Raw genomic sequence first — 18625 nt, forward strand, 5'->3', positions numbered from 1 at the left:
CTGAGCCTGAGGTGCAGGATCCAGGTGGCCAAGATGGCTGGGGAGCAGGGGATGGTGGGGAGTGGGGCCTCGGCAGTTCCCTCATCTCTGTGGCTACAGACTGAGCCCTCCAGCAGTGTCAGGAGGACAAGAACCCCACATCCTCAGAATCATGCTTAACACAAAAACACCCGAGCCAACTCTGTGGCCCAGGAAAGGAAAATTCTTCAGGGCCAGGCTTCAGCCTCAACACTGAAAATAAAGAAATTGTCACGGACTCTGTAGCCGTGATTCTCACCGCCCTTGGAAAGCATAGGCAATGCCGAGAAAAGTTCTCGGCTGTCACAGCTGCAGGGGGCGAGGGACAGGGTGCTTCTGGTATCTAGTGCGCAGAGGTCAAGGCTGATGCTAAACATCCTTCGATGCACAGGACAGCCCCACAACAAAGAATTATCCAGCCCAAGATGTCAAAGGGGCCGAGGCCGAGGAGCCCTGCTCCACCGGGCTTCATATCTGTGTTCAGAAGCGCAGTGTCTTTGTTATGTGCACACCCAGAGCCTGGTGTACAAGAGGCGCTCAGGAGTAGCTTTGCATGAATGAATGTAGCCACTAATGTCACATCCTCTGCTGTGCTCAGAGGTAATTCATAGAATAAACCTCACACTTCCCAGTGTGTCATCCCATCTGTGCAGGGGCCAAAGAGCCAGAACCAAAATCCAGCATTCAGAACCCCACAGCATCCCTGTCACACTGGGACGTGGAGCTGCCTCTCTCACCAGCGAGCCTGGGGCCTGGGGAGGGGCCGCCTTGGCTGCTCACCTGCTGCCCAGCACACCTGGCAAGGGCTTAGCAAGGTGACAGAAATGAACGGCGGACCCTGTCTCCACAGTGCTGTGGACACAGGACATATCACGGAAAACAGGGTGTGGAACCCAGCACAGGTCTGGGTTCAAATCACAGCCTGACTCCCTCTTAGCCTAAACGTGGGAATAACCTCCTTACGTCAGTTTTCTCAATTACAAATGGGGCTAATAACACCTTCCTTAAAAGGTTAATGTGAGGATCAGCACATAGTCCACTTAGAGTTTGGCGATGTGCTCAGAAATCATGGTGAAAAACGATCGTTGACTCTCACTGTCATGACCTCGTTTCCAGTGTTTGCCCCTCTGCTTGTAATCTGCAACCCAAGGCTGAGCTTGGAAGAGTCTGGAAGGGCTACTGAATGCTCGTTCACCCCTGTCTCCAGCTTGGCTGTGTGCCAGCGCTGGGTTAGGCCCCAGGGACACAGAGGTGAATAGGATGTGGTCCTGACCTCTGGGAGTCGTTTGGGCTGTTGGGACATTAACAAGAGCCCAGAAGAACCATGATTTGGGATTAAGATGAGGCCAGCACAGCACTGAGGGCACAAAATACTTCTGAGGAAGCACTCAAGGTGCCCTTGCACGAGTCTGAGTGTGAGCACCTCCTTAAAATGCACACCCTGGCCTTACCCTAGTCTGAGCCCAGGGAAGGACCACATCCCAAGAGGAGTGCCTGAAGGCACAGAGGAGGGTGAGATGGGGGCAGAGGCTGCAGCACCAGAGGCTTCCTGGAGGAGGTGTCAAGAGAGCTGCTGACTAGGAAGAATTTTGAAGTGCAGGTCTGAGGGCACAAGTATGTTGGTAGGAGCCTATGGGAGCAGAGGCTGCCCTGGAGAAAAGCCCCAGGCAGGTCTGAGTTGGGCAAAGAGTTTGTAAATTAAACGCACAGGAGCCTAGCATTATGACTTGAGAACAGGGGATTTCTTTTTTAAGATGGCAGGGGTTCAACTCCCAGTAACTCTGCTGCAAGGGGTTCCCTCCCAGTTTCTCAGGGACTGCAAGGCTCAGCAGGGACAAAATGGACCCCCCTGACAGACATAGCCTGGGGGGAGTGGGACAGAGCCACCTGACACTCAGGCATCTCACCCTTTGGGTTGTACTGTCACGGCTATGAAGACCCCCTAGTGAAAGGACAGCCAGCAGCTGGGACGCGGCATGGGGGTTCACAGGTGAGGAAGACTATTTGGTCACAGGTTGGTGGAGAAGGGCGGTGACAGAGGAGCAAATGAACATCAGTACAATGTGATAAAGGGGCATGGGGGACTCCTAGGAGGCTGGACCTCCACACCACATCAACCAAGAGTGTTTACGGGTGATGGGTGGCGGACACTCTGTAACAATGACATAGGTTCCAAAATAGAATGGGCTGGCTGGTTGGAAGGCGAGCGACCTCTTACTAGAATCCAGCTCTGTTGAACCAATATTTATTGAGTACTCACTCACTCAATGCTTTGGTCTGGAGTAAAAGAAGAAATAGGAGTTTGGAGGCTGTTATGTCAAGGGTAAGGGTGGGAGAGTACTGCTCTTAAGGAGCTCAGGGCTGAAAGGGAAAGACAGTTTTCCTGATGGGAGGGAGGGAGGGCAGGCTGGGCTGGGGGAGCAGCCTAAACAAAGGCAGTGGAGGCCTGGAAAGACCGGTATGACCAGGAGGTAACAGGCAGACCATATGGCTAGAACACAGGGACGGGGAAGCCCTGTCCTTAAAGGTTTGCCTTCCAGGTTGGGGTCCATGGCCTTTATTTTCTGGGCAGCAGAGAGCAAAAGATGCTTTGAGGACAGCCATGTGATCTGGCCCTTAATATAGAAAGATTAATTCTGTGTGAGTATGAGCCACAGGCTGAAAAGGCAAGAGATTAGGCAGGAAGATTTGGTAGAAAGCTGGAGTACCTGTAGGGGAGAGAGGATGGGGGCCTGATGGAGTGGTGGAGCGGATGATGAGGAGGACATTGATGGATGGACCAGATGTAGGGGGAAGGGGCAGTGGGGGTGTTGAGATGACCCCCAGGTCCCAGCCTCTGGGCTGGCAGGTGTCTCCAAGAAGCACACTGAGGTCTGCCGAAGTAGATGTCAAGTCAGTGGACCTTGAAGGCCTTCCCCTGTCCGGAGGTGTCTGGCTCCACGGCCAGCAGAGCTGGGCTCCAGGTAGCTCTGCGGGCTTCTGACCAGTGCCCCCTTCCCCTCCCTCCTGCCCCAGTTCCCACAGTCAAAGTCCCAGTGTCCGACGCCCCAGCAGCTCTCCCCTATCTTTCCTTCATCCCAGGACTCACAGAAACAGTCAGGACCCAGCCATGGGCCAAAGCCACCATCAGGCCAAAAGGTGAAAGCTCCACACCGTCTCCTGTCCCTGTCGTGGAAGCAGGATCGTGAGCAGACTCTGGCGGTGGCCTATGTGCCGGTGGTGGTGGACCCAAGGGGGCAGAACCCGGACAAGCTCAGGTTCAATTTCTACACCTCCCAGTACTCCAACTCCCTGAACCCCTTCTACACCTTGCAGAAGCCCACCTGTGGCTACCTGTACCGCCGGGACACTGACCATACCCGCAAGCGCCTCGACGTGCCTCCTGCCAACCTGGTCTTGTGGCGCTCGTAGGCCTGTGCCAGTCGGAAGCTCTCCATCCTGCACCCTCACCCTGACGATCTCAGGCCCCAGGGGGAGGGGCTGCTCACTCTCAGAGGAGCAGAAAGTGCTCAGGCTCCGATGGCTATGCCCTGGCCACCATCAACAATGGCAAAAGGAGGTCTTGCTTCTCAGCAACAATTAAAAGTTTGTCCTTCCTTTCTCTGGCATCTGAATGGGTGGCTGTGGAGGGGTAAACTGAGGCCTCAGGGGTGTTGGACAGCAAGGTTATGTCCAGGAGCCTGAGACTTGGAAGGACTTGATTCTCATCCCCTTCCCCCAAAAGTAACCCCAACTCCCTGTGCCCCCAGAGCCTGAGTCCCAAGCAAAACCCATAATGGCCACACCAACAGTGGTTCAGGTTTGGCAACCCCTCCAACAACAACTGACCATGACCTAGGGTTGGAGCAGACACTAGAGACTGGTAGAGTATTTCAGGGAGCAGACCTGGTCTCCAGGGGGCTTCCTCTCCAGCCCCAGTTTTGCATAAAACTGCCTCTTCTGATTTGTGGTTTGTTGGTGAGGGATGGATTTCTCACCTTAAGTGTCTCCTCTGGCCCAGCAGAGCTGACGCTAAGGTTAGTTAGGCTCCTGGACCATGGTTGACAGAGAAGGGGGATGAAGGCAGAGGGCACCTGACTCATAGCAGCGGTCTGAGTGAGTCCCTGGTCACGGCCATCCAGGGGTGGATCCAATGGTGGGCTGGCACCAGCTCAGTCTGGCCTGTGAGAGCCGACTGTTGAGCATCTCCTAACTCCACAACCAGTGACTTCACCCTGGTAGCTTGAAATTGGCCACGGTGAGAGTATTTACACCACGGAAACTGGCAAACGCCTACAAATTAGGGTTTCTTTTTTTTTTTCCCCAGAGAGCCAGTGGTTAAATATTTACCAGCACACCACTGGGTGGTTTCATTTCTAGGAATCACATCTCATTCTAGGAGAAGCAGTATATGCCTGGTGATCCTTGGCTGGAAGCAGGCCATTTAGCATCTGGACCAGTTCTGTCCTGCCTGGATGTTGGCGTTTACGTAGCCAGTGTGGGAAGGAGCTGGGTTGGTGGGGGTTGGGGAGTGGAGGGTCTCTTCATATTCAGACTTTCCCCCAACTTCCCAGTTTCCAGAGAAGCCCTTCTCTCTTCCTGAGATATACCTAGAGGCTAGGACTTCTCCAGTTCAAATCTCCAGAACAACATTCCACCAGGGTCAGAAGGGGATAGACACCTGGAGGCGTCTGTTCTGCCCACCCTGTCCTGCACCCCAGCCCTCAGGGCACCCTCTGCAACCACCTCCCTAGCCTCCGGAGTCCTGTGGCAGGAATAGGCCTTGTGTGTGTTCCAACCTCCACATCCTCCCTCTCTTTGAAAGCACTTAGGTTTCAACTTTCCGCTCACTGATAAGACACCACTCATCCATCCGCTTTCTGTGTCCAAAATTTTATTAGAACCTCTCATCTGCTGTCTTCTCTCTCTTGGTCTCTGTGGATTTGCAGCTTTAAAGTTTACTGCCATTTTAGTGGGCTTTTGAAAAGAGGCAGCGATAAATGCCAGTCTTCAGTCTACATACGACCCAAAGTTCTACCTCCAGTCAGCCATCCAGCAGACACTGGTTGAACACCTAGTGCGGGCTGGGTCCCTGGGCTGCAAAGATGAACAGGAACCATCTCTGCCCTCCCAGACCTGACAGCCTCTCGGGGTCGGGTGCGGCAGCATCTTTACTCCCCTGACTGACGCCTCCTCCTCTCTCCTGGAGAAGGCCTCCCCCTTGAGGTTCACCTTGGTAGAGCAGCCTCCATGGAAGCTTCCAGAAAACCTTTAGAGAAGCTGGCCCAGGTGCTGCGTGGGTCTGGGTCAGGGAGTCCCAGGAGGCTTTCCGGGCATGGCTTCCACCTCTGCACCCCACCCCACCTGCTCCCTCTTCCGGGCATAATTCAGCCCAGTGGATCCTCTCTGCCTGGCCTGGCATCTATCCCAGGACAGGCTCCTACAGACAGAGCAGCGGTGGTGGTGGGGGAGCCCACAGACCTCTCTCACGTGTCCACTGCATGGGCCGCCCACTCCACCTCTCTGTAGCCCTCCTGTGTATTCGCCTCTTCCTGTGGATGCCTTGTTATGGACCCCAGTCCCCTCTGACTTGGCATCTATGTCTCTGGGGGAAGGATGGAGGGACTGCCAGAGGTCACTAGAGATGGAGAGGCTGGGCTCTGGGACTGGGAAGCCGTGGGATTCTGTTTCCACCTGCGCTGGAGATGGGGCTACAGCCCCACGACCGATGGGAGCCAGCTCGCTGTCAGTGGGACTGTTCAGGCAGAAGGGCCACAGGGGAAGGCACTGGATTGAGGGGCTTAGAGGGTCCTCTGGCTCCATCCAGGCTTTCCCCAGAGATGTCAAGACTCAGGCTAAAAGCAAGGTGATGCGGTGGAAAAACGTTGGTACCATCCCTTAAAATTCTTGTGAACCTCAGAATGTGATTTTTCTGCCCATAGAAATAATGACGTCCGCTCCCCAGGGCTGTTGCGAGCCTATTCACCAAGCTTAACATGGGGCCTTGAACACCGTGGATGTTTGATGATAACTCCATCCTACTTTAGGTTTCTTTAATCCTTTCTTTAATCATGCACACATTAATTCAGTCAGTAATATTTTATTGCACTCAAGCCCCTGTCAGTCTCAGGGGCAGTTACTCTCAGAAGGGTAATTGCAGTGGCGGGAGGGTATAGCTCAAGTAGCAGAATGCATGCTTAGCATGCACAAGGTCCTGGGTTCAATCACCAGTACCTCCTCCAAAAAATAAATAAATAACTAAACCTAATTACCACTCTCCCCAAATAAATAAATAAATAAATGTTTTAAAAAGTTAAAAATAAAAGGTAATTGAGGAGAGTTTAATGAGAGGACTGTTCACAGAGAAGCGGGCATATTTAAGGGGCTTGAGGGTGTGCCCAGAGGGTAGAAGGCAGGAGCTTTGTCACAGGAGGCTAGAGAGGGCTCTGGCAGGAGCTGCAGCTGAGGGTCGAAGAAGGCAACCAGGGCCCAGGGCCCATCGTTGACCCAGCCAGGGAGGGAGGGGGACAAACACCCAGCCTCTCTCTCTTCCCTCCTTCCAGTCTCCTTCAGTGCTTCTCAATGGATGAACCCAACTGAAGCCAGAGGGCCAGGGTGCCCAGGTGATCCAGTCCACAGAGGTCAGCCTCCTGGGGCTCAGAGCAGACAGAGGAAGATGGAGAATGAGTGGGGAAGGGGCAAACAGAATAACCAGCACACGACCGTGGAATCGTGGTACTAGGGGTTGGGATGCTGCAAGAGAGAGATAGACAGTGGCCTCTACAGGGGAGCTGCTGGGCTCCTGAGGGTAGGCTGGCATCAAACAGCTGCTTATAATTTCAGAAATAAATGAGTGTTTTATGTCTATGTTATTATAGAAGTGTGACCGTCATAGACCATAAGGTGACCTCCAATGATTCCCACCTCCTGTTGCTCGCGTCTCTGTGTTAGCCTCTCGCGCTGAGTGTGGCAGAGACCTGAAGCTTACTACCCCACCGAATATGGCAAAGGTGATGGGTGTGACTCCCTGATTTAGGCTGCATTGTATAGGATTCCATTTTAGCAGATGGGAGAGAGAGTCTCCCCATTGGTTTGACAAAATAAGCAGCCGTGTTGAGGAGCCCATGTAACAAGGAACTGTAGGCAGCTTCTAGAAACTTGAGGCAGCCTCTGGGACCTGAGAGTGCCCTCCAGATGATATCTAGCAAAAAGCCAGGGCTGTCGGTCCTATAGCCACATGGAATGAATTCTGCCAATGACGTGAATGAGGTGCAGGTGGATCCCTCCCCAGTCAAGCCTTCAGATGAGAACACAACCCAGATGACACCTTGATTACAGCCTTGTGAGACCCTGGCCAGAGGACCCAGTAAAGCCGTGCTTGGTGGACTCCTGGTTCTCAGAAGCTGTGAGATAATAAATATACACAGTGTTAAGCTGCTGACTCTGTGGTACTTTGTTATATAATATAAAAAGCTAATATAACTCATAAGCCAGATGTCAGCATGCTGAGGCTGGAAGGGTGAATTCTGTAGAGATTCAGAAGGCTTCACAGAGGAGGGGGATTTTGTACTAACATGTGAAGAGTGAGGAGGATGTAAGTAGGGAAAGATGAGTAGCCACCTTCTCCACTACCCCTTCATTTCAAACCGTGGGCCTGAGGGAGCTCTGCAAGGACATGGATTCCAGCCTGGGCCCCAAGCAAGTTCAGTGGAGGAGCCCACCCTGCCCCCCTGACAAAAAAAAATGCTCTGGAGAACTTGATCAAAGCAGGCAGACCCCAGTCTCTCCCCACCCCAACCCTGCAATGTATCTTAAATTGATCCCCTAAGGTGAAAGAGAGGTGAAACACTCCCATTTCTTTTTTTCAAAAATAACTATCTGCTGGTTATGTAAATAATGTATGTTTATTATGAATCGTTTTTTAAAATACAGATTTTTTTTTAAAGCAAAGATCTAAAAAATCACTGGTGATCCCATGACTCAGAGATGAGCCTGTTAACATTTTCGTTGTTTCCTTCTGGTCACAGGTACCAAATACACAAGTGACAGGGACAACAGTGTTAATGTCATCCTCGTCTCAGTCTTTCTCTGGTCTTCTAAGAAGCATCCTTAGCTCTGGGCCCTTTGAATGAACTTTCTCAGGATAATGGGCAAAAAGAGTTGCAAGAAGACCAACCAGTAGTTTCTGTGATGGAAAGGAAGAAAAGTGCTCTCAGGGGAAGGCCAGATCTGGCCCAGAGCACACATCTCCCCACCCCAGCCCCACCCCTGGTTATATGTGGCAGATGCCACAAAAGGAATGGTCAGAGAAGCAGCCCACCCAGTCTCCTCTAGTTCTCAGGACCTCTTTGTCTCATTCCATCTGGAGCTGAGATCCCTCCCTAGGTATAGCAGCGTTCTGCTTCCGGTGGTTCCCATGTGCCCTGAGCTGCTGAAAGGAGTTGTCCTCCTGTGGAAGGGATGCTGGGGCTGAGCAGTGTCTAGTGAGACAGACCCCATCACTCTGGGCTCCTCCATCTGCAAAGCTAGGAGGCACAGCCTGTGGATACAGAGAACTTGGCCCTGGTGGCTGGAAGGCGGTGACTGCCCTTCCTCGACAGAGCTGGACCATCTCTCCAAGCTGACCTTCTCCAGGTCCTGGTCCTCTCTCTGTTCAGCTCTCAGGATACCCTCCTAGATGGGTAGCCTGACACTTTTCTCACAAAATTGCATAAGAATCACCAACTTACTGAGGCCTCTATCCTCAAACTGTATCTGAGGGTTCAAGTTTGCTTTTTTTTTAAGTAAATAGGGGTTTATTTTTCAAACATAACCAGGACTGTGGGTTGAGGCATTGGTTATTGCCATGGGTTGAGCAGTTCAACAATGATGGCTGCCATCTCTGGTATTCTCGGCCCTTTCCTCTGCTTGAAACCTCATGGTCACAAGATGGCTGCTACATTCCAGGCATTGCATCCACATTCAAGGGCAAAAGTAGGAAAGGGCAGCACCAGTTGCATCTTTTATCACTTTTATCAAGAAAGCAAAGCTTCCCCAGAAAATCACACAGAACTTCACTTACATTTCTTTGTCCAGAACCATGTCATGTGGCCACCACAAGCTGCAAGAGAGGCTAGGAAAACAATTTTCTTGCTTTTCTAGCCTCTCTTTCATAGAGGCAGACAAGGGGGCAGAGAGCTGGGAATGGAGTTGGATCTAATAAGGTGTTAATGAAGGCTTCTGCCATCTCTACAGCCTGACCGCAGCTGGAGAGTTCCCTGTGTGAGACAGGTCGATGTCTGTCCCCACACAGGTCTTCTAACAGTCCAGGGCCTGCAGTGAGTGGGGCTAAAGGGACAAGAGGCTCTAACCTAGGGACATTGCTGTGCCCAAGATGTAATATAACAGCACCTGGTTCTAAAGTCAACAGCATGCCAGACCTGCAGATGTAATGGATACAAAAGAATGAAATAACTAATGTGGGACTCTTCCTCGATATCAGCGCCTGCTCTAGATGCTTTTCATAGATTAGTATCAATTCAGTTAACCCTCTTAACAGCCCTGTGAGGTGGGCGCCATTATCTCCATTTTAAGGATGAGAAAACTGAGGCCCAGAGATATTAAGGTACTTGCTTAAGGTCACCCAGCCAGTAGTGTGAGTAAGAAATAAACTTGTGTTGCTTTAGGCCACAGAGATTTTTGAGTGGCTAGTTACTATGCATAACCTGGCCAACTGTGAGGTGCGTATGTATGTACTCTGCTATCTAATATACAGATTGTATAACATACTTATACAAGTGAATTTATATGTGATGATATATTTATATTATATAATTTATATAAATAGGAGTATATTTATATACATACATGTATATTAAAAAATCTTCCAGAGTATTCACTCTCAAGAAAAAGTACTTCACGGCCTGGAGTAAAGAACCCTGTCCTTGCAGGCTTGCAGTCTGGTGGGGCCCAGGCAGTTGGGGTTCCTGAGGGGAGCTCGGCCAGCCTAGTTTTGCTAGAAAGACTCATAACATTTTGTGCAGTATTTAAAATTGCACAGCCTTTGTATCAGTCAGGATAGGGTAGATTAGCTGTGGTAGCAAGCCACCCCAAAAGGCAGTCCTTTTGTCAAATATAAGAGACACTTTTGTGCAAAAGCCTCAGAGTACAACTTGGGTAAGTATCCAAGGGCCAGCTGGGGAAAGCAGAAATGTGTGTGGTGGTTCCCTCTGGCTGTGGTAGGGGACCAGGCAAGGTCTGCAGAGTGGAGGAGGGAGGGAAACGGGGAAGGGGCAGGACAGTGAGAGTGCTGGCTCTGGGCTTAAGTATGCAGCTTAAATGCACTTAAATGTTGGCTCTGTAAATGAGCCAACTTTAAAGTCTATGGTCAGAGAGCATCCAACGAGGGGTCAGAGAAAGCTGTTCCTGCCTAGATGGGTCCCTAGGCTTAGCCTGGGAGCTTTCCAGGACCAGCAGGTAGCAGCACACCCATGCACCTGCGTGCCTGCTCTCACTCACACACACCCCAGGCCCCTGGGCACACACTCAGTGTCTCCTATCACCCCTGCGCTGGAGTGATGGTGTCAGGTTTAGAGCCAGATGGAGGGTGGAATTCAGGCCTCTTAGGATGGGAATGATGTAACCTCCAGGAATATGAGAATGTGGCCAGAACAGAGCTAGTTAGTGTGTGTGTGTGTGTGTGTGTGTGTGTGTGTGTGTGTGGCTATGTGTATTTGTGCAGTTTTATGGAGGAGGGGGTTCCCTCTATCTGCTCAGGACTTGTCTTGGAAGCCCACAAACTCTGCATCACCCAGATGCTCTCATATGTTAGCTATCCTTGGTGTGATTGGAAACCCTCAGTTGTGACAGTCAAGTGCAGTGCACAGCCTGGATAACTGTACACCGCAGCCCTATCAAGAAGCCACAGTCAGCCCAGCTCTGGAAGAGAAACCAGCTCTATCTCATCAGTACCTCAATTCCACATCTGAGAGCAGGAACCAGAAATGCTGAGACCCTTCAAAACAGGAGGAGAAGGGAGTGGAGGTGACAGGATCAGAACAGCTGCTGGCTGGCCACCCACTCTGTCCCAGTAAGAAGGGATAAGGAGATTGCAAACTGGGTAAGAAAATCCTCTCACCTACATCTCAAGGCTGTAATCCGGGGCCTTGGCTCCTATAAGCTTTGTTCTATTTTCACTCCTCTTCCCAAGGGGCGGTCTCCATTGGCTGCAAGGATTTAGTGGGGACTTTTAACACCAGTTCTCTGGCAGCCCCTAGATTTGGGTGTAGGCTAGTGCAGCCCCCATTACCTTCTCCCTTCTGCTCACCTCCTCCTGACATTTCCCTGTACTTTTTGATTCATCAGGCCCTTCCTTGCTCAGATCTGCAGGACTCAGGCCCGTGAGCGAGGCGGGCCCAGTGTTAGAAAGCCCGGCTGCCTGGTACAGGAAAAGAGCCCATCCATCTTGGGCATTGGCCTCCCGCCGGCCTCAGCAATGGGGAACATTATGGACGGTAAGTCGGTGGAGGAGCTGAGCAGCACCGAGTGCCACCAGTGGTACAAGAAGTTCATGACTGAGTGCCCCTCCGGCCAGCTCACCCTCTACGAGTTCCGTCAGTTCTTCGGCCTCAAGAACCTGAGCCCGTGGGCCACCCAGTACGTGGAGCAGATGTTTGAGACCTTTGACTTCAACAAAGTGAGCAGGGGTCTGGGTGGGGGGCACTGGAGGGACGCCCCTGGCCAGCAAGGGGGTGGGGAGGAGCAGGTGTCAGCTGGAGGAGTGACTTCCGTTTATTTGGGTCTTTATTTATCTGGGAGGTTGTGTGTCCACATCAGGGATTCCACATTTCTCATGTTCATTAAGCACCTACTGTGAGCCAGGCACTGGGGGTTCAGAGATGAATCAGCCCTCGTCCCTCCCTCTCCAGGGGAAGACAGAAGCCCCGATCAGTGTACTCGGAGGCTGAACCTAGCAACTTCCTCTGCCTCTTCCACACCCACTCTGTTTGCTCTAGAACAAGTGTGAACACTTGCAAGACAGTCGTCAAGCACCTTCTAAGTGCTTGGCGCTGTGCGTGATGCTTTTGCACAGGCCTTTAGATGCTCCTGGGATGCAAGAGGAAGATGCGGGGAAAGCAGAGAGCAGAGTGATGAGCTTCAGCCCGGCTGGTCTGGGATGGGCAAGCCCACGTTGCTTGGGTCACCCGTGATGGTCTGTGGACACTAGAACTGGGGACAGTCAGGGTTGCCTGGTCACCAGGGAACACAGACTACTCCAACTCCAAAATACCCAGTGACACCTGTTCATCCTAAGAGGGACTGAAGGTCTGCACGGTGGTCACATTATATGTCTTCTCAAAGAATCACCTGGACACATTGGGTGAGGACTTCCTGAGAAGGGGGCACCAAAAGAGGGTTTGGGCCACCCATTAAGCCCGTTTCCTCCCCACTACTGCCCCAGCTTATTCACCCAAATCTGACATGGATGTTGGGAGCATTAGTTAATCTGTTCCATTTATTTGGAAGAATTCAGTCAGAATGTGGTGGTAAAAGAGCCCAAATCCACAAACCCAGTTCCCCACCCCTGCTGGTCCCCACCCTGGCTGGTGCTCCCACGAAGGTGAGGACATGATGCTGCCACGTGTCCACTGCAGGCGAGGGAGAGGCTGCCCAGAGCTTTCCTGGCTCCCCTCACTGCCCAGAGGGTCCCAATACCATCGTAGGTGATGCTTCTAGGGAAAGCTGGGGCTCAGAGGCTATTTAAAACTCACTAATATTAGGATCAAGGGACCAAAGCAGATTATGGGCTTTGAGTCCTAGCCTCAAGGGCAGCATCGTCGTGCCCGAGGGCTTTCTTGTAACGGGCACCAGGGGCAGAATACTGGAGCCCGAGGTTTGAAGGCCAGGAGGGATGGTATCATCATGCCGGACCCCAAAAATGCTCCAGAGGAAGTGATCTTCCCTGAAAAGGAGGGGGCAGAGTCGATGGTTGAGTCTCAACACCTTACATCCAAGTGCATTGAAATAACTGGGCTTGTCACCTGCTAAGGAAACCCTTTGGGTCAAGACATGTCTCCAAAGGAACCCCTAAAACCACACTTATGACACCATGTAGGGGAAACCCATCAACCCTGAGTCATTCATATGCCATCTCTTCAGTTTTTGACACATGCAAGCACCACCTGTACTGTCCCAAATCTGACCTCCTCAATTACACACACACCCCCGTCTTAGGGCCTGGGACTCTTCCTCCAGAATTCTGCTTGGCTCACAAGTCTCTGCTACAAGTCTCTGATCAACTGTCTCCTTCCCACTGCCATCTGCCCTGATCTTCTGGGTTCAGTCCTATCTAACTGGAACTAGCCCCGACCCTGGCATTTCTTAGTCATCCCCTTTTCCCACCCCGAGCACGTCTCATCTTCTAATACATGACAGTGAATAACATTTAGCCACTGTGTTTACTGTCTGTCTCTCCTGCTGGAATGTGAACTCCACGAGGGCATGGACTTTTGCCAGTCCATTGCTGTATCCTTTGCACCTAGAGTAGTGCCTGGAACACAGCAGGTGCTTAATAAATATTTTTATATGAGTAAATGACTATATGAGAAATTATGAGTTTTATGGAACAGTTATGTATTACATACTATACATTAATTTAAATACATAATTGCTAAACTGAAGGGCATCTTTGTGACATCTGAAGTGCCTTGTCCACACCAATAGCATAAATCACATAGGGCAACATTCCTCCTGCCCATTGTCACGTGCATAAAGCAGTTCAGCAGACTGGCTACGAGATGGGACACAAGAATAGGAAGTTTAGATACAGAGAGGAGTTAAACAGGGGAGTGCAGACAATGGCCCATTGGCCTACTTTTGTAAATGAAGTCTAATTAGAACACAACACACCATTCTTGTCAAAACGGAAATATTTGCTATTTGGCCCTTTATAGATAAAGTTTGCCAGCCCTGAGGTAGAAGAGAGTTGTCTCCTAGGGTACTGTGCTGGGTGGGCAGGGTTGAAGGGTACAGCTGTAAGCAGGGAGTGTGACCTGGAGGACCAGTTTGGAGGGGAGGTGGGCAGAGGCAGACCTGTGCTCCCTGCTTCCTGACCCCATTGTAGGGCTGGCAGGGCCAGGCAGAGGGTCAGCTGCTGAACTTTTGGAGGGCCCTGGGGAAATATCCCACAGGAATGTCTTGAACCACCTTCCCCCATGGCCAGTCCCTCCAAGACTCAATGAGGGCTTTGCTGCCTCCAGGAAGCCCCCATGCTGTCCTTGCCTGGGGCTTCCATATTCTGTGATTCCATAATGTCCTGACCAGATGTGTTGTCTCTGAATGATGTCATAGCGATCTCTTAATAATAATAATAGAAATGGTAGTAATAACAACAGCTAACATTTACTGAGTGCCTACCACGTGCCGGGCAGAGTTGAGTGCCTTATGTACATGAACTCTTTTAAGCCAAAGACAATCCCATGGAGGTGGGTACTGTTATAACTATTACAGATCAGGAATTTGAGGGCCAGAGACAAATTGAATCCTTTGTCCCAGATCCCACATCTTTGAGAGGGTGGAGCCAGGATTCAAACCTGCATCCTTAGCACTGCGCTCTGGTAAGGACAGCGTTCTGTGTTACTGAGTTCTGAATCCTCAGTCAATCACAGCACGCAGTAGCGTTCGCTGAGGCTCGAAGAATAAAGTGAAGGGTGAGAAAGGGGCTATGTGCCTCCCTATCTACCTTTAGCCCCTACCCGGGCTCCTTAGAGCTCATCCAAACCACGTCCCCATCCCTGCGGGGGTCGGTGTCTCTCCTCCCACTTACACACATCTTGCACTCCATCCCAGACAGAAAGGGCTCAAGTTTGAGGATCACAGGGAAGCAGCCGGTGACTGCCAGAATCAAAGTATCTGTGAAGAGACAGCACCAGCCATTCACATCCCAGTGGGGCTTGGCTTATCAGATTTGATCAGCAACCTCTGGGGCAGGCAGGGTGGGCTATGCGGGGTGTCCTGGAGGATGAAAGGGAATGGGCGCCAAGGGGCAGGGGCGCGGGTCGGGGTCTCTGCTCAGCATCTGGGGCCTTGGAGGCGGGGCTCTGAGGGCGGGACCGGGGGCGGGTCCCGGGCACGAGTGGGCTCAGGCAGCCACGCCCCTCGCCCAGGACGGCTACATCGACTTCATGGAGTACGTGGCGGCGCTCAGCCTGGTCCTCAAGGGGAAGGTGGAACAAAAGCTGCGCTGGTACTTCAAGCTCTACGACGTGGATGGCAACGGATGCATCGACCGAGACGAGCTGCTCACCATCATCCGGGTAACTCCAGGTGCAGAGGGCCGGGCAGGTGCGGGCCGGGGCTGAGAGCCCCGGGCTGGGGTTTCAGCCGCCAGAACGTGCTTGGGAAGGGGCAGGACTGGGATTGAGGGTCCCTGTGGCGGCTGAGGCCCTTACCAGCTGAGTGACCTGGAACATGTTTCCTCCCTTTCCTGGACCTCAGTTTCCTCTTCTGTACCAAGAGTCCGTGGAAGCGCAGTGCCAGCTCTACCTGAGGCCTCGAGCGCCTTGACCTCTGCTCCCCACGGGTGTTGGGAGCCTGACGAGCACTCTCTGTCCCACTCCCACCGCTGAGATGAATTAGGATGGGTGCTCTCACTTCTTCCCCTTCTTCCCTCCCAGGCCATCCGAGCTATTAACCCTTGCAGCGACTCGACCATGACTGCAGAGGAGTTCACCGATACAGTGTTCTCCAAGATCGATGTCAACGGGGATGGTGAGGCCTCAGTGGGGGTCCCCAGGGATGTCGCCAGGGGAGAGGGGCAAGAGGGGAGAGGGCAGCACAGAGGGGCATCTGCTGGCCACCTCCTCCACTTGCCTCCGGCCCAGCCACAGAGCTGGCTTTTGGGGCTCCCTGAACCAGACTTTGGTCTCTGGCTTCTTGGCCTCCTCTGCTCACAGCCACTTCCCCCAGCCTTGGCTCTGGCCCCCTTGCAAGGCTGCAGTTCTGGGCGTCCGACAGCAGATGTGAACACCTCCTGCCCATGATTCCCTTTCTCTCTACCCCAGGGGAACTCTCCTTGGAGGAGTTCATGGAGGGCGTCCAGAAGGACCAGATGCTGCTGGATACACTGACCCGAAGCCTGGACCTTACCGGCATTGTGCGCAGGCTCCAGAATGGAGAGCAGGATGAGGAGGGGGCTGGCAGTGGGGAAGCGGAGGCAGCGCAGGCAGCTGGCTGAGTGAGCCCACCGCGCAGCTGCTTCTGGACTGGGAATGTGTATGTGGTGGTGCCTGGTGTCTCACTGTTGTTTTAATACTAGATAGAGTCTACTGAACTTAAAGGCTCAGCTCACCTCTTCTGGGCGCATGGTGGCAGCAGAGGGGCAGGGGTGGGGGTCCAGAGCAGGGCACATTGAAGGCACCCTCTGTGTGACTGGCCTGGAGGTGACCGCTCCCTGCTGGGCCCAGTCCTCAGCATCTGTCAGGCTCCTCCCCAGCCCCTTCTGGCACTTCCCCCAGCTTTTACCAGCTCTCCCAGTTAGTCTCTCCTGTTCCACTCTTCCAGACTCGGAAGCTCTGAGGCAGAGAGAGGAGGGCTTCCCCGGGACTCATGGAATCCCACAGGCATGGTGGTTGCAGCCTCCATCTGGGCGCTGTATCACACGCTCATCCTGCCCCCAGGATCCCAGAGCCTACTTATGTGGTCTGTGTTGATTCATTCCTCCCCTCAACAAGCATTTATTGAACACCTACTCCAAATTAATGCTAGATATTAGATGTGCAAAGAGAACAGTTCCCTTGCTCAAGGAACTCACAGGCTAAGCGTCATTATAATAAAATACACTAAGAGAAGGTATGATGCTATAGAAAGTCCTCCTTTATCCAGAGGAAATCCATATTACTTCAGAAGTGACAGCACAACACTCTCATTCTTCCCCCACTGGCCCCTCCATGGCATGTGGTGCCATGTGGTTCTCCGTGGGATTTTGACTCATTGCTTATGGCAAGTGTCCTGACCATCCCTGGTCTAACCTAAATCCCTCTTGCTGCAGTGACACCTGACACCGGTTGGGAAGTGGAGCAGTCTGTTTCAGGTGGGCCCTAGCCCCATTCTTGGCACACCCCGACTTTAGCAACACCTGGGGAGAGACATAGGCTGGAGCAGTTGTGATCAACTTTTCAAAGATGCTCTTTCTTCTGAATTGTGAGACTTCACGTCAGCTGGGTGCGGGGGAAGTGCAGGGAATAAATAAAAATACAGGGGTGGGAGGGAGCAAACAAGGGGAAAGGGGATGAAGCCTCAACTTGCAGAGAGCCCCTCGGGGGGAGGAGAGGGTGCGGTTCGTTCACACCCATCTCGTCCATCCCATGGGCCACCCCAGACTGGGAAGTCAGCCAGGGCCTGAGCACAGACATGGAGGGAAGGTGGAAAAGGGACAGTCTGGAAAGAAAGGGGGTTGACATTTCTGCTGCTTCGCTTGGTGGCAGCCACTTGGGAGATCCTGGAGGTCAGAGCTGGGGGGTATTTGAACAGAAACAGGACATTTCCCCAACCGCGTTTACATACCACCTTCATGATTTGGGGGCATATCTGTGTTCAACTGGATTACTATGATTCTTTAACCAACTGCTTTTTACTTTACATTTATTTCTTTTGTTGGAGGAGGTAATTAGTTTTGTTTATTTGCTTACTTATTTAATGGAGGTACTGGGGACTGAATCTAGGGCCTTATGCATGCCAGGATGCGCTCTACCACTGAGCTCTACTCTCTGCTACATTTATTTCTAAAGGAAGCTTTATATACATGGATATCATTCCCATGAAATTACAGGCTCAACAAGTTAGTTTTATTCTTCACATATTAACACAAACACATATCTATTCACATGAGTTCCTTTTCTGAGTTCTTCAGCACCCGCTGTAACCAGAGCGACTGCTTTTTAATCTAGTTTCTGTACTGGGATTGCAGATAAAGTTTGTATGACAAAAAGAATTCCACATCTAAAAAAATAGTAATCTGAAAACAGCATGTCTAGTCCAACCGGCTCCCCGTGCAGATGAGATAACCGAGGTTAGGGAAGGGAAGTGGCCGTCTTGGGTCACCTAGCTGATGGAGGCAAAGCCTGGCCTAGAACCCAGGGTGGCAGGTGCCCAATTCTCCCCAGAGACAGAGGAAAGTTTTCTCCGTCCTTTAAGAAGACACATTTGGCTTGTGGGCCTGTGACTGAGAATTGTGGAGGGTCCATGCTGGGGGGTGGGGGGTTGGAGAGGTGAGTGTGAGGATGAGGGGTGGAGAGGGGAAAGAAGGGTTGGGGGGGTGGTGGCAGGTGTTGGTGGGGTGCAGCACCAGGGCGGGGCTAAAATAGCCCCTTTAAGCACAACTGAACCCCCACTAAGGGCAGGAAGACCACAGCCTTTCTTGTTGCAAGTTTCCCTACTAACACCCCTGGGGAGGACAACTTGTAGAGGAAGAGACAAGAGCCCTCCCATGAACACTCAGGGTCCTGGGGGGATGTAATTATTATCCACCCCTCCCCCCAACTCCTACCTTTCCTTCAGAGTCTTCACCTGCCAGCCCCTCCCTTCTACTAATCAGTTTCGCACTGTGGGGCATTCTCATTGCTAATTTGGTCTATGGGACCCTCCCCATCTC

At 52.0% G+C, this 18625-nt stretch overlaps 2 protein-coding genes across 5 annotated transcripts in view; both read left to right on the forward strand.

The window, feature by feature from the left end:
- CIMIP3 (ciliary microtubule inner protein 3) overlaps positions 1-3619 on the forward strand; it is a 64444-nt gene extending 60825 nt beyond the window's left edge. For all 3 annotated transcript variants that reach the window (XM_074348731.1, XM_045509280.2, XM_045509281.2), the window contains one exon: positions 3100-3619. In XM_074348731.1, coding sequence (XP_074204832.1) covers positions 3100-3429 — 330 coding nt within the window. In that variant the 3' untranslated portion in view covers positions 3430-3619. The remainder of the gene's footprint in view (positions 1-3099) is intronic.
- Positions 3620-3757: 138 nt separating this feature from the next.
- On the forward strand, positions 3758-16827 carry GUCA1A (guanylate cyclase activator 1A). 2 transcript variants are annotated; one of them, XM_045509306.2, is made up of 5 exons: positions 3758-11095; positions 11341-11671; positions 15141-15290; positions 15651-15744; positions 16038-16827. In XM_045509306.2, the coding sequence occupies exons 2-5, from the start codon at positions 11471-11473 to the stop codon at positions 16208-16210; spliced, it is 618 nt and encodes a 205-aa protein (XP_045365262.1). In that variant the 5' UTR covers positions 3758-11095; positions 11341-11470; the 3' UTR covers positions 16211-16827. The 2 variants fall into 2 exon arrangements, with proteins under 2 accessions (XP_045365262.1, XP_074204831.1); XM_074348730.1 differs by having other exon boundaries at positions 3758-11671.
- The last annotated feature ends 1798 nt before the right edge of the window (positions 16828-18625 follow it).

This window comes from Camelus bactrianus, chromosome 20, assembly GCF_048773025.1.
Source record: "Camelus bactrianus isolate YW-2024 breed Bactrian camel chromosome 20, ASM4877302v1, whole genome shotgun sequence".
NCBI lineage: Eukaryota > Metazoa > Chordata > Mammalia > Artiodactyla > Camelidae > Camelus > Camelus bactrianus.

Bases quoted from the DNA above. Each gene is read 5' to 3' on its own strand.
- GUCA1A (XM_074348730.1), top strand. From the start codon at position 11,471: ATGGGGAACATTATGGACGGTAAGTCGGTGGAGGAGCTGAGCAGCACC. The intron at 11,672-15,140 runs GTGAGCAGGGGT...CCCCTCGCCCAG, and splicing joins AGACCTTTGACTTCAACAAA to GACGGCTACATCGACTTCAT. The intron at 15,745-16,037 runs GTGAGGCCTCAG...TCTCTACCCCAG, and splicing joins GATCGATGTCAACGGGGATG to GGGAACTCTCCTTGGAGGAG.